Here is a 15,741-nt window from a genome sequence, read left to right on the forward strand (position 1 = left end):
CATGTATACAAGCATTCTGACCCTCAAACTGTTATTCAATCTGTCTAGAGTTTTTAAAGTTACAGCTCCAATATTTGACACTTAAAGGGATAGTTCATGCAAAAATTATAACTCTATTATCGTTTACTCACCCAAAACACATCTTGCCTGCTTTTCCATACAATGAAAGTGAATGGAGACCCTAAAGTAACAGTCCATATGACTTGCTCACCAAAATATGTTCTAATAACGTTTTGCTAATTTTCCCATTAAATTATGAAATCATTATTTCTGAACGTTCAAAACGAGAAAAAAAAAAAAAAAAATTTTTAAATGTTTTTTCTTGGTTATTCGAACTTTAAGGAAACATTCAATTTTATCATTCTTCAAACATTACAATAATGTTACTTTTCAATGTTCTCTGAACATTCCGGAAAAAAGTTGCAACATTTAAAAAATGTTGAACGTATAATAAATAACTTTGAATGAACGTCCTTTTGAAGTCCCTCTGTAGTCAATAATTTTATCCCTTAAAACTCATCTTTGATCACCAAAATTACATATTTAAATGTATTTTTCATCTTTATGCCTTAAAATATCTTGAATGTAACTCAACACCCTTGCCTCATTTAGTATACGTGGTTCTATGAATATGCAAATGAGCCCCACCTCCACTCACTCAGCTCAGGGATCCACTGGTTGACGATCACACGTTGATCTGATTGGTTACAAGGTAGTTTGTGACGTCAGAAACACCAGCGATTTCAAAGCGTGTGTTTGAGACTGTCTTTGGTTCACTGCAGTTTTAAGGAGGAAATACTCAGCAATGCTGTCGACTTATGAATTTACACATGGTTTGTGTTAAAGCGTATTAAAAACACCACATAGACGTATAAACTACAGTAAAAGCTGGATTTTCACCACAGGGGGACTGTAATGTTACTGGAAGAACGTTTGTTAAGATCATTAGCTGTTAGCTCAGAAGCGATCGCTTGACTTCAGAAGACTTGAAATATAAAGTTGTTTAGGCAACTTTTTTTGTCATTTTGAAGCTTGAGCGCCATTATATTTCATTATATGACAATGAGATGCTCTATAGATGCACCTTTTGTCACGGAATAAAGAAAGTCGCACGGGTGTGGACTGACATGAGGGCGAGTACACAATGATTTTTGCCTGAACTATCCCTTTAAGCCTCTTTTTTCTGATATGAGAACTCTCTTCTACTGAAAGTAGAAGCATTAGCAGACTTCTGTTGTCCTTTGTCTCCTGTCTCCTCCTCCAGGCCATGTTTGCCAGCTATGTTCCTGAAATCATAGAGTTAATAGGAAACCGCAAGAAATATGGTGGTTCCTATAGTGCAGTAAATGGGAGAAAGTAAGTACCGGTGGTTGGACTGCGCTGGTTCAGTTCAGTCTGCCCGTCTGCATGCCCGTCTCTCTCTCTGTCCCATGCATGTAGGCAATGTTTGCTCGCTACGTGCCTGAAATCGCTGCTCTCATCCTTAATCGGAAGAAATATGGAGGGAGTTATAACTCGACCCGAGGAAGAAAGTAAGTCAAAGGATTAAAGGGGTGGTATAAATGGTATAAAGAGTGTGAATGTGAAGTTTTAGCTCAAAATACCCCACAGATATTTTTATATTGGATGTTAAAATTGTCACTTTTTAAGGGTGAGCAAAAACGCATCGTTTTTGTGCCTGTCCCTTTAAATGCAAATGAGCTGCTGCTCCCGGCACAGAGGGCGGAGCTTCAAGAGCTTGTGTGTGTGTGTGTGTGTGTGTGTGTGTGTGTGTGTGTGTGTTAGCAGCTCCGATTACCTCACACAAACAAGCACTGAAAATTTCAAAAACTTTTAGGCTTTTATGTTCAAACTGGAGTCAGACAATGATGGAGAGACTCAAGAAGAAGTGACAACATGTAGACAACATTTCTGAATGATTAGTTGATGAATTTATGAAGCTGATGTGTAGTTATCTTCTAGTCATTGATTAGCATATTCTGTCATGATAATCTATAAATCGTGTTCAGGGGGCGGGGTTTATGTAAATTCTAGGGTTGGTGATGTCACTAACCCGGGAGAAATGTGGTGTAGTCTCTACCAGCCGTTTGTTGTCGTCCTAAAAAGCGATTTCTTTAAAAGCGAATATCTCCCTTTGCTCTGAACTTTGAACGTTGTAACTTTGCAGATGTTGTTTATGCTCAAACAGCAACATTACACACTAACTAAAGTTAGAGAAGTCAAATCATAATCAACCACCCCTTTAAAGCCGACGAACTCCAACTCTTACCTCAGAGGAAGTTGCTGTAGTCCTTCCTGTGATGTCAGAGGTGCTCCTCCACTGGAAGTAGAGTATTATGCCATAGTCACTGAGGGTCTGGGGTCAAATGGCACAAGTCATCTCATTGCTTGTCGCGTATGTGTGTCGCTCATCGCTTGCTGATTTGTGCTACTTGTGACACTCGGGCTTCTACGTGTTGCAGTGGTTGTACGTCTTTTACAGCAAAGCAGTATTTTGTCTCTTCTGTTTGTCTGTGTTTCATGAATCCAGAACTTTTGAGCTTCAGCTTTGCTTTGGAGATTCAAAGCTAACAGATTTGCCTTCATAAACACACTACTGTTAAAAAGGGGAAAGAAAGAAAGTGACACTTTTATTCAGCAAGGACGCATTAAATTGATCAAAAGTGATAATGAAGCAAAAATGTCTGTTTCTGTTTAACTTTCTGTTCATTAAAGGATCCTGAAAAAAGAAATGTAAAAAGAAATGAAGTGAAATCCTCACATTAGAGTGATTTCTGAAGGATCATGTGACACTGAAGACTGGAGTAATGATGCTGAAAATCCAGCTTTGATCACAGGAATAAATTACACTTTACTATATATTCACATAGAAAACAGATATTTTAAATTGTAATAATATTTCTCAATTTTACTGATTTTACTGTATTTTGATCAAATAAATGCAGCCTTGGTGAGCAGAAGAGACTTCTTAAACATTAAAAAGTCTCACCGACCTCAAACTTTGAACAGTAGTGTGTGTGTACTGTATATATTCTCAGTTAATAAGTAAGGGATAATATCAACAGCATGTGCCTAATATCTATTAAATATCTGTTTTAATAAATTATAATTAAATAAATTATTGTGGGGTTTCTCCATTGGATTTTAGATAATAATAATAAGCCATTTTACAAGGTGTCACAATTATGCACATATTTCCCAGTATATCACAATCAAACCGTGTAGATCACTGCAATGGTGTGTGTGTGTCAAGTGTTGCCATTTTTTTTATTTAATGCCATCCAAACAGCATACAGATTATATATAATATGTATAGATGTATATATATTGCTTGAATTGAGATTATCATTAACCATTTTGATTGCTTAACCTTTTCAGCCAATCAATGACGATTCCTATTCTTGCTTGTTAAATGTCTTTAAATTCCCCATGATATTAAGATTTGAGTCCAAAGTGTATATTTGCTATGTGCTCATCTATTTATTGCTATTTGCTTTTAAACTATAAACATTTAGAAAATATAAGCATTTAAAATGCAAAGGCTTTCTCCTCTCACCAAAACAAATATTGGCGAGATCAGAAGCGAAAGTCTGAGAAGTGATTTTGTCATTGTTGTTCTTCAGGGTTAATTTCACAGTCTAATTTCCTCTCGTTTTAAGGCTAAATATTGTGTTAAACCTGTGATAACAGAGACGTCGCTCCATGTGGCCTGGGCTTGTTTTCTTGCTTGTGTAGTTCCTGTAACGTCTTGATTAAACTCTTCCTCACGATAACTCGTTTCTCAGGCATATCGTCGTCTGCGGTCACATCACACTGGAGAGCGTCTCCAACTTCCTGAAAGACTTCCTGCACAAGGACAGGGATGATGTCAATGTAGAAATAGTTTTTCTCCATAAGTAAGTATAACAGTGAAATTAAATGATTCACCTAAAGATTAAAGTAGCTCTCTTCTGTGGGCCGTATGTGTTCGTCTCACCGTGATGTTGTGTATGTTTTCAGTATTTCCCCTAATCTTGAGCTGGAAGCCTTATTCAAGAGACACTTCACTCAAGTGGAGTTTTACCAGGGATCTGTTCTCAACCCTCATGATCTCGCTCGAGTGAAGGTACGGGATCTGTCCTGCTTTGGCAAACGCAGGGTTTTCATTGTCAGAGAGAATCTGGAAACACTTTATTTCGACACTAACTACAAGTAACTGCATCTACATGTCAGCTAGCAGTCACTGGAGTATTAATAGACTGTCTGATTAATAACACTTTATTTTGATGCTCCCCAAAAGACATTCTACTGAATAAAACTACAACTGCATGTCAACTCATTATTAGGGACGCACTACAGTATATATCGGCCGCCATATCAGTATCGGCCGATATATGTTTGTTTTTAATGTTATCGGCCTGGTAAGAAAATGTGGCCGATTTATTAAAGACAATAAATAATGGATTATTTCCTTCAGCTGAGACACTTCAGATACATGATGGTACAACTCATGATGGTTTTGAATTGCTTGAAATATGATTGAAATCACTTTCAATTGGAAAATACAGTCTACACACAAGTCTGTCATATCTGATACATAACAATTATAATGAGAACATGATTATAATTGTGTGATTGGGACATGAGACTTTTGTTTTTGTAATCAAAAATTCTATAAAAATTTGGATTTAGATTTATCGGCCGATATATCAGTTATCGGCTCTCAAGTATAAAGAATTATTTGTTATTTTTAATTATACGAATACTCTAATGAGAGTTAACATGTAGTTGAATTAAACTCTTTCCGTCAGCATTTTTTTTGATCATTTTCACTCAAGTTTCATAGCTCCCAGAACATTTTGTTGTATGAATATTTATAAATGCATGGACATTCCTAGAAATTCATCTGATTTGAATGATTAGTGTTAAAAAAAATGTACGCAGTACTCACAAACAACCCTGCAAACAGCAATTCTTTCGACCCATCTATTTGCATTCTTGACAGTTCATTCACTTTTTTAATCTGTTGTCTTATAGATTGAGTCGGCCGATGCCTGTCTGATCTTAGCCAATAAATACTGTGCAGATCCTGATGCAGAAGATGCATCCAATATCATGAGGTGCGCACTGTACTCAAACCTCCTTAATAATTATTGCATTTGCATTTATTGCATTATATCTCAAAAATCAACAACTTTTGATGGATTCCAGAAGGTGCCTGATTTGAAATGTGATGTTTTTTCTAGAGTGATATCCATTAAAAACTACCATCCAAAGATCCGCATTATTACACAGATGCTGCAGTACCACAATAAGGTGAGAGTTTCTCTTTCTGCCTGGAAACAACAACACTCCTTCACATTTGATGTCACTAACACCCAACACACATTTGGTTCACATTGTAATTCCCTTATAAACTCATAAGCAGGATATTTTCTAAAGAGCAACAATCCATATTTTGTATTATACATGTTCTTTTCTGTATGGCACTTATAATGTTATTCGTAACATATCCTCTTATAATAGTTTCTTGTATCATTTTACACACTTAGAAAAGAAGGTTTAACTGGGTTCTATATAGAACATATAGGTTATATTCTATATAGGTTCTTGACTCAATTTTAAAGAACCCTTTATGCCAAAAATGTTCTATATAAGGAGGAATGTCTTAAATGATCGCATAATACTTTCATGTTTAACAGGTTATTTAAACTTTTTTTCTACTGATAAAGTATGTTTATGGGCGGTTTTAAGTCATAACATTTAATTAACTTTAATTAATTTTAACTTTTAAAATAAATTTTTAACTATGTAACATAGTACAACAAAGTCTTACTTTAGGGCTAGAAAAAATATAATTTTCGATGAAATGAGCCCTTTAAAGAGTAAGTAACGCTCTGTTTAGTTCCTGTCTCTATGAAGCCTCTCCTTCTGAAAAGCACACTGTGCTCTGATTGGTCGGCCAGAGCAGTATGTTGTGATTGGTCGAGTGCTTCGAGCGTGTTTGGTCAATGTCCCGCACCTTACCATAACACCGTGTCCTAACCAGATGCAATAAGATTCCAGCGGCAAATAATTTGTCTGTCCACACTTGACGCGACGCGACTGCGAGATGCATCAAAATCAATCAAAACCCACAGCCAATCAGAACAGCGTGTGGGCGGAGTCAGCCAATCAGAACACCGTGTGGGCGGAGTCAGCCAATCAGAACAGTGTGTGGGCATGAGTCAGCCAGTCAGAACAGCGTGTGGGTGGAGTCAGTCAATCAGAACAGCGTGTGGGCAGAGTCAGCCAATCAGAACAGTGTGTGGGTGGAGTCAGCCAGTCAGAACAGCATGTGGGTGGAGTCAGCCAATCAGAACAGTGTGTGGGCGGAGTCAGCCAATCAGAACAGCGTGTGGGCGGAGTCAGCCAATCAGAACAGTGTGTGGGCGGAGTCAGCCAGTCAGAACAGCATGTGGGCGGAGTCTCGCAGCACCCGAGAGTAATCTTGACGGCACTCGCAAGAAAATGGATAAGTCGCTACATAATCAAATTCATAAATATAACAGCATTTAAACATTATTAAAAATACATAGGCTGAGTTACTAAAACAATCTTTGTCAAAGAATACACTTGTTTGTTCATAGTTTCTTGTTTCCATTTGTTTCATTTCAAGATCTGAGGTGAATTATCCACTGTTGCTTTTACAGCTTCAAAGCTGGAGCACTAAATGATATTCTTTTAACATTAAATAAAATCGGGGCGACGTCGCAGAAAAATAGAAACCGTTTCTAAAATAGAATCGGCGTGTGTCGCCGTTGCGGCTGGTTAGGACAAACACTCTGATTAACTTGGAGAAGAACCTTTTATTGTGTGTCGCGTGTAGTTAGCACACGGTGTAACCACCAGTTTAACACACTACTAACTAACTCAACCAGGCCCCGCCCCTTTGTTCTGCGTATGAATTATTATAATGAGGAATATTGTGACGTGTTCCCGGAAGAAACTCAAGACTACAATGGAGGTGTTTCAGGAGTTCAGAAACACTGACACTGATATAGAGAAGAACTCCCGAAACCTTTCTCATGCTCAAACACCAACATTGTTACTTTCTGTCCTCGTCTCTCCCAGGCTCATCTTCTCAACATCCCGAGCTGGAACTGGAAGGAAGGTGATGACGCGATCTGCCTCGCCGAGCTGAAGTTGGGCTTCATCGCCCAGAGCTGTCTGGCACAGGGTCTGTCCACCATGCTGGCCAACCTCTTCTCCATGAGATCCTACATCAAGGTCAGTCCACGCGCGGGCCGTCCGAGAGAACCACGGCAGCTTTAAATACTGAGTATCAAACTCACAACCTTCTCCTGCAGATTGAGGAAGACACGTGGCAGAAGTATTATCTCGAGGGAGTAGCCAATGAAATGTACACGGAGTATCTGTCCAGTGCCTTCGTGGGTTTATCCTTCCCCACGGTCTGTGAGTAAGTATGATGTGTGCGGTTATGGAAACTCATTTCCACATTATTATAATAGTAAAGCCATCAAAAAATACAGATGGAAGTATGAGAATGATCTAGGGAAATTTAAACGGTTATATTTGATCTTCTTTAAAGGTTCAACCATCAAACGTTAAATTTTTTTCAATTAAGCTGAAGCCTTGCTTTCTGCATGCTTTGGCTGTAAAGTTGCTGGTTTGGTTTAAAGGAGATGAATATAAATGAGATCAGGAAACAAATGTTCAGTCTCCATTGTCTTTTGTCATTTATTTTTAAGGCGTGAATAGGGTCAAACTAAAAAAACTAATAAATATCACCATACTTCACCAGTTGATTGATTACATTAATAATAGCAAACATTTTTTGTATTACAAGCTTTCTGAAATTGTATGTTTAAATATGCAAATGAGGCATTGTCTAATTAAATATGCACTAATTTGCATACATTTCTAGAACAAAAATCTGAACATTGGATGAAGTCAGGTTAAAAATTATTGTTTCATTTATTTGATATATTAGAGCCAAAGGTTTTTACAGAGGGGATTTTGGATATCTCTATTTATCACTCCATAAATGAGAAAATACTGTCAAACGCCAAAAGTAAATAAATAAAATCGCCATTTTTTAAGGAATAAAATGTTGAATAAAATCAGGAAAATTATATATAAATAAACCCCTTTGTAAAAACTTTCATAATATAGATAAGAACAAAACTGTAAAGTCCAGAATTGGACTTTATATCTCACAATTCTGACTTTATAACTCGTAATTCAGACTTTTTTCTCAGAATTGTGAGTTATAAAGTCCAATTCTGACTTTATACAAAGCTGCCGTCACGGAATAAAAAATAAAAATGAAAATTTTTAATCTCACAATTCTGACTTTATATCTCGTAATTTGGACTTTGCTTCTCAGAATTGCAAGTTATAAAGTCCAATTGCGCGGGAAAAACATCAGAATTGTGAGATAAAAAGTCTCAATTTTTTATTTTCCGTGATTTAAAGATTTCTGGCTCGATGTAGGAGGAAAAACTAATTTTGAGAAAACGGCCTTTAAAGATATATACTGTAATTGAAATCTACAGATGCAAATAGATAAAGTGCTCTAAAAGATACAGTTAAAAGTGTATTGTGGATGTTTTATGTCCACTATGTCCACTAAACACTTCTCAAAATTGACAGATGCATGAAAAAACACAGTTTTTGCCTGTAGTGTCTCCCCTTAATTGAACTTTTATTTCTCTGCAGACTCTGCTATGTGAAGCTGAAACTCCTGCTGATCGCGATCGAGTATAAATCAGACCAGAGAGAGAGCAGGTCAGTCTGAGCTTCATTAAAAACCTTCATAATCCTAAAAGATCCAGAATACTGAGAGTAGAGCTGCACGATTAATCGGTGAAAGATCTCAATCTCGATACAAACACCCTTTCATAATGAAAACGACTCGCCTGTGTCTATATAACCTTTGACAAAATCACAGCAGAACATTCAGAGAGAGCAGTTATCATGTTCAGTATGGGTATGAAACAGTTTTTCAACCACACAGTTTTGTCATTTCTGTGTTGCATATTATGTTGAGATAAAATGTTATAGTTGGGATATAAACACTGATGTCGAAATAGAAAGTATGTAGCTCAAACAGTAGAGCGTTGGCGCTTGCAACGCCAAGATCATGGGTTCAACTTGGCCCTTCAAATAACTATTGAATCGATTACCTCGTTACGCCACCAGGTGGCGACAAGTGACTGTTTAAAATTGTTTTTTTGTCATTGAACGATTCATTCCAGACATTCGTTCAAAAATGTTGATTAATCCGGTAATGAAACAAGTGAAATATTTTTGAGTGAGTCATTGAATCATTCATTATAATTAATTCAGATTAAATCAAACATTTTACAGCAATTAACTTTTTGTCAGAACATTTAGTAAATTACAAGTAACACTTTATTTTGCAGTGTCCTTGTTACATATGTTACATGCACTTACCATAGTAATAACAATAAATGATGCATAATTACATGCAACTAACCGTAAACCAAACCCTAATCCTACCCTAACCCTATAGTAAGTACATGTAGTTAATTAATATTACTCAGTACTTAAATATATAATTACACTGTAACAATGAAACATTCAAATAAAGTGTTACCAAATTACATCTTATTTTAGATAAATATCTCTGTTTGAAACAAAACAAAACAAAAAATCATGATTCTCAATATATCCAGAATCGTGCAGCTCTACACAAAAATCTGTATTTCTCTAAAGCGACATTTAAAAAATGTGAACGCATTGTTGACTCAAAAGATTAGCGTGTTGTTTAGGAGAACGCATCTCTAGTTCAGTCTTTCTCCCTCATTTAGTGGCTTGTCTCACTTTGCTGCTGTTTGTGTGTTTGTTTCACACAGGGGTGGAAAATGGTATGACATTATAAGGTTTCGTTTGGTGTGGTCACGTCATGCCAAATTCTCTTGAAAATTTACTCGTCACATATCCCTGAAACGTTTGCGCTGGGTTAAAACTTTAAGTTGAGACAGAGCTGCATATGTGTAGATTTTCAAGGGATACGTTCAGTTTCTGTATTTCTGGTCGAGCTGTGAGTGTGTGTGTGTGTGTGTGTTAACTGTAATGTACAGTATCTGCCACTGCCCTTCTTCAACGTGTTTAATGCTTTTACTGTCAACAAATCTTTTATTTCCTGTAGTGTCACACTTGCTAAATGTTTAAGGGATATTTTAAGCAAAAATGAAACCTGTCGCCATTTATTCACCCTCAAGTCATTCCAAAACTGAATGGCTCTTTTCTTCTGTGAAAAACAAAAAGGAGATTTTAGGCACAATGTTCTTTTCCATGCAATTATCAAAGTAAAATGACAAAAAAAAAAATCCTATTCCACATGACTTGGATGTTCTCAGTCTCTAAAAGTGAATTTGTGCTTGTGTTGAATTAGGTTTGATATCCCTGATAGCAAACGGCATAGTTGTTTGCAGGTCATGTGACTTGAAAAACTATGAGAAAATGATCAGTAAACTGTTCTTTACTCAGAGCTGTCGTTCTACTATGGCTGCATTTACACTGCAGGTCTTGATGCCCAATTCCGATTTGCTGACTATATCCGATTTTTTTGACGACCCGCTTACATCATCTTTTAAAAGTGACCCGTATCCGATATTTGCATTTACACTATACACTGCCAAAACAACCAAATGTAGACATTCTGACCCGGAAAATGAAGTAAAACAGCTCAATATGCATTGGATGCAGAAGCAGACAAATTTATTATAGTCAGTGGTGGAGGAAGTACTGAATCTCAGTACTTAAGTAAAAATACAAATAACCAGAGACATTTTTACTTTAGTAAAAGTAAAAGTACCACAATGAAAACCCTACTTAAGTAAAAAGTACCTGATTTTAAATGTACTTTAAGTATTAAAAGTAAAAGTACTTTCATAATTTATTCTCTTAATGTCTATATTCTAATAATTAGGGCTGTAACAATATGCAATATGAAACCGAAATCGCGACACTCGGATCGACGAACCTGTGTCGTGGTGTGAGTGTGAGAAGGCAGAATCGCGACACACCCCTTATTTGAAGTTAACATTATACAATACGTAGACCTGGATAAATTCTTTATAATTGGGCAATCCCAGCGTTATATGGACGTCACAATTGCAGTAAAAACTTGAAATGTAAATTCTCAAATACCAATTGAAACTGTTTATATATCCATACTCCCTTAATAAAGAAGTCCAGACATTAGAAAAATACTAGTCTACAGACACATGCGTTTTATATTTTAATATGAGGGAAATATAAATCCGTAACGTGACACAAAAAAAAATCTTTAACTTTTAGGTGGCAAAATTTTTTTTAGTAATTCTGTGAATTTCACTGTGCAAACAAAAAGTAATAACCACCGGATGAAGAACATATCATATTCATTTTATTTTTTGTGTTCACATTTATGAGGAAAAAACAATGTTACGGACATGTCAGTTCTCCATTACGCACGTGAGCGCTCTAAAAGCGGCACTAAAATACTGCTTTAAAACGTTCACAGAGACCTCAAAAGCCCTTTTTTAAAGTGAATTTCGTTTCGTATTAATTGTATCTTAATTTTATTCAATATTTCATTTATGTTTCATGGATTTAATAAATAAGTAAATATAGCAGAAAATAGATCAGGACACGGAGGCGCGGGCGCGTGAAATGGTGAAACTCATGAACCGAAACTCAGGTCTGTACTTGCCTCACAGACCTGAGATGTATATAGAAAACTTGAAATGTGTACTTTTAAACAGAACAATTCAAAACGAAAGAAAACATGGAGATTTTTTTCAATCCCTGTTTTGGCAAGGGGAAAAACTGATCAGAAAATGTAACGAAAATGTAAAGAAACGTTGTAGAAATGTAGTGGAGTAGAAAGTATAATAATTGCTGCAAAAAGTAACGAAGTAAAAGTCAAAAGTATGCACTATTGATTCTACTTATCCTTCCCGTCCAGATCCAAAGCTACCACATCTTTAAATTACTATTAGTATTATTTGAAATTAACATTCTAAAATACGTGCCTACACCACAAAACTAGTTGAGAATAAATTCTTTAAAATTGGGCAATTCCAGCGTTATGGACGTGACATTTGCTGTAAAAACTTGAAATATAAATTCTCAGAAAATGCATTTAATACCAATATATTGAAATGACTGTTTATATATCCATAGGCTACTCCCTTAATAAAGGAGTCCAGATATTAGAAAAATATCAGTCTACACACATGCGTTTTCTATTTAATATGAGGCAAATAGACATGCATGCATGCGTGACACAAAAATCTTTAACTTTTAGGTAGCAAATAATTTTTTAGTAATTCTGTGAATTACACTAAGCAAACCAAAAGTAATACTACCCACCGGATTAAGAAGGGTTGGCTCTCCACAGAACATAATATATTCATTTTATTTTATTTTTCGTGTTCGCATTTATGAGGAAAAAAACGATGTTACGGACGTGTCAGTTCTCCGTTACGGACGTGAGCGCTCTGAAAGCGGCTCTACAAGACTGCTTTAAAACCTTTACAGAGACCTCAAACAGAAAGCACAAAGCCTGTCTTTAAATTTAATTTCGTTTTGTATTAATTGTATCTTAATTTTAATCAATGTTTCATCAACCAATTGCCTGGATTTAATAAATAAGATATAGTAGACAAGAGCTCATCAGGACACGGAGGCGCCGGGTCGCGGGTGAATATGATAAATCATTATTAACGAAAATATTACCTACATTCTCTAAAATATGAGTATGTTCCATTCCAGTTTAAGTTTCAAGGGAGTAAAGCCTGTTTATGCCATTAAGAAAATTAAATTCGTGACGTTGGAGCTCATCCGCGCATCTCTAATTATCCAGTGTTTTGCTTTCCGCACTATTTTTAAAAATCAGCAAAACATTGCTCTCTTAAGGCGGAGAAAAAATACTCCACTGTGTTGAGCCTTCGTCCTCCATCGCACCATTAATAAGTCATGTGATTGCAGTTGGTGTCCACCTGAGTTGACGTCCCTTTTTTAATGACGTATGACTCGCATTTACTGGGGAATATCCGATTTGTCTGCTTACATGGCAGACGCAAATGCATGTATCCGATTTATTACCACATATGAGTGAGGCCTGAATCCGATCTGAGAAAATCGTAATCCATGCGTTTTTTTCCTTCTTACACGTTCACCGATCATATCCGATCTGTGCCACTTGAGAGGAAAAAATCGGAATTGGGTCACTTGAACCATGCAGTGTAAATGGGGCCTATGTCTCACTATCTCCTTTTGTGTTGCATGGAAGAAAAGAAGAATGACATGAAACTGGGAATGATGACAGAAATGTCATTTTTGGGTGAACTATTCCATGCTTGCATGTCTTTTAACCAAATAAACGAATACTTTGTGTTTGCATGCAAGAACGTTTAAAACGGTTTGTTTTAGTTCAGACGTAACAATTGCCCTCATCACAATAATTGACTTACTTTCATTACAAAAGTCGTTTTAGTAAAGGCATGCCCTTATTAACATTAAAACAAGATTTTTATGTATTCTAGGTTTGAAAACACTCGTTTGGATCCATTTTTTTTCTTCAGTTTGTGTCTTTAGATTTTCTTCATCTTTATCTGAATATTTGATGGTTATGTTTTTAATGCGTATTCATATTGTGGCATGAGCTGTCCCATCCTCACGAGTGCAGACGTTATGTTATAAACGCGTATGATTTGGAGGGCAGTTTTCAGAGCACATTCTGTGGTTTGTGAGTGTGGTTTGTTTGTTCCCAGCACGCTGATCAACCCGGGCAATCATGTGAAGATGCAGGAGGGAACGCTGGGATTCTTCATCGCCAGTGATGCCAAAGAGGTGAAGAGGTAAGGAGATCATCGCTGTTCTCTACACATCCAGATATAGATTCATATCATATCAGCTCTTCTGTGGTGTGGAAGGTTTGAGTAAGATCATCTCTTTCCTTTAGGGCACTTTTCTACTGTAAAGCTTGTCACGATGACATAACAGACGCAAAACGGATCAAGAAGTGTGGATGCAAACGGAGTAAGTTATCACAGGTTATTCATTACCATGAGGAAATGTATTAATAAATACCTTACATACATATATATATATATATATATATATATATATATATACAGTATGAAAAGCAATATGAAATAAACCCTATATTAAATAACTTAATAAAAGTTGCAATTAAAATAATACATTTATTTCTAATGTAAAATGAAAAGCAATATGAAATACACCCTTATATATATATATATATATATATATAGGGTGTATTTCATATTGCTTTTCATTTTACATTAGAAATAAATGTATTATTTTAATTGCAACTTTTATTAAGTCATTTAATCAGATAGAATCTCTGGGAATTTTTGGGATCATTAAACCACAATTTTCCCCACAGCTGGCAAACAATGATTAAGATACATAACGGGAGAAAATGTACTCTCAAGAAATCGTACAAAGAGAAGTCTCTACCGAGGAGTTTTTTTTGTTTTTCTTCCCAAAATCACTGCACCGTCTGGCCTCATTATTGACCTTTTTGGCTTTTACCTCCACTTGATACTTCTTAAAATACCTAAAAAAAAAATATTTTTTTAGTAACTGACACATTTTCCCTTTTTCTCGCTGCCCTGGATGTGATCATTTCCCTCACCCTCTGATAGTGTTGTATTGTGAGTAATGACTGCCTTCATCTGTTAATGCAGATTGCTACTGTTAGCCTGCTGCATGTGTGAATGTAAAACTACATCTCCCATCAACCCACTGTCATCCATCATCAGCAGGAGACGGATCTACTTTTTACTTGTTCTAACAGGTTCCTAACAGTACTTGGGCTTTTCTGAGGATTATTCTGTTTTGAGTTTAGATATAACCCAATATGTTTTTATTTTAATTTTAAAAGAACATATTTTTTGTGATTTATGAGGTAAATGTGTTTTGTATTATTTAAAGGATCAGTTCACTTCAGAATTAAAATTTCCTAATAATTTACTCACCCCCACGCCATCCAAGATGTTTATGTCTTTCTTTCTTCAGTTGAAAAGAAATTAAGGTTTTTGAATAAAACATATACCCCTGGTTTCACAGACAGGGCTTAAGACTAGTCCTAGACTAAAATGTAAGTCTGAGCTGTTTCCACTGAAATAAACTTGCACTGACTGATCTTAAAAATATAGCAGTGTCTTTTTAATTTTAAGATGCACATCGGTAATGTTTTTTTCGAAGCATGTTTATAAAAATTACTTAAATGTCCTAATTGATCTATGGTCTAATCCTGGCTTAGTCTAAGCCCTGTCTGTGAAACCGGGCCATAGTGACTTCAATGGGGTCCAACGGGTTGAAGGTCCAAATTGTAGTTTCAGTGCAGCTTCAAAGTCTCGACACGATCCCAGTCGAAGAATAAGAGTCTTATCTAGACAAACCATCGGTCATTTTCTAAAAATAAAATAATATATTTTTAATATATAATTTTTTATATATTAAAAAAATATATATTCTGAAGTGATCTAATACTTTAAGAGGTAAAAAATATTCCTGTATTTTATATATCACGACAGGAAGCGTTACAGTGAGCTCCTTATCATTCACCTCCATGCATTTCCATGGTTCACCTGCATCTCAAAAATAGAATATTCCCAGGAATATAAAAAATAATTAAAAACAGAATTGAAACCTGTTAAGCTGATACCTTGTTGTTGAAAAACACAACAGATTTTACTCTGCAACAGAATTGTA

At 35.9% G+C, this 15,741-nt stretch overlaps 1 protein-coding gene across 3 annotated transcripts in view; it reads left to right on the plus strand.

Annotated features, from left to right (window-relative positions):
• The window catches only part of kcnma1b (potassium large conductance calcium-activated channel, subfamily M, alpha member 1b), a gene marked incomplete at its 5' end in the record, with an annotated part of 97,062 nt that overhangs the window by 58,717 nt on the left and 22,604 nt on the right, over positions 1-15,741 (plus strand). For all 3 annotated transcript variants that reach the window (XM_081393614.1, XM_081393615.1, XM_081393616.1), the window contains 10 exons: positions 1,265-1,356; positions 3,786-3,896; positions 4,000-4,105; positions 5,017-5,099; positions 5,226-5,295; positions 7,093-7,248; positions 7,329-7,438; positions 8,701-8,769; positions 13,770-13,856; positions 13,961-14,037. In XM_081393614.1, coding sequence (XP_081249740.1) covers positions 1,265-1,356; positions 3,786-3,896; positions 4,000-4,105; positions 5,017-5,099; positions 5,226-5,295; positions 7,093-7,248; positions 7,329-7,438; positions 8,701-8,769; positions 13,770-13,856; positions 13,961-14,037 — 961 coding nt within the window. The remainder of the gene's footprint in view (positions 1-1,264; positions 1,357-3,785; positions 3,897-3,999; positions 4,106-5,016; positions 5,100-5,225; positions 5,296-7,092; positions 7,249-7,328; positions 7,439-8,700; positions 8,770-13,769; positions 13,857-13,960; positions 14,038-15,741) is intronic.

The sequence above is a fragment of the Scardinius erythrophthalmus genome (genome assembly GCF_964197995.2).
Source record: "Scardinius erythrophthalmus genome assembly, chromosome: 18".
Classification (NCBI taxonomy): domain Eukaryota; kingdom Metazoa; phylum Chordata; class Actinopteri; order Cypriniformes; family Leuciscidae; genus Scardinius; species Scardinius erythrophthalmus.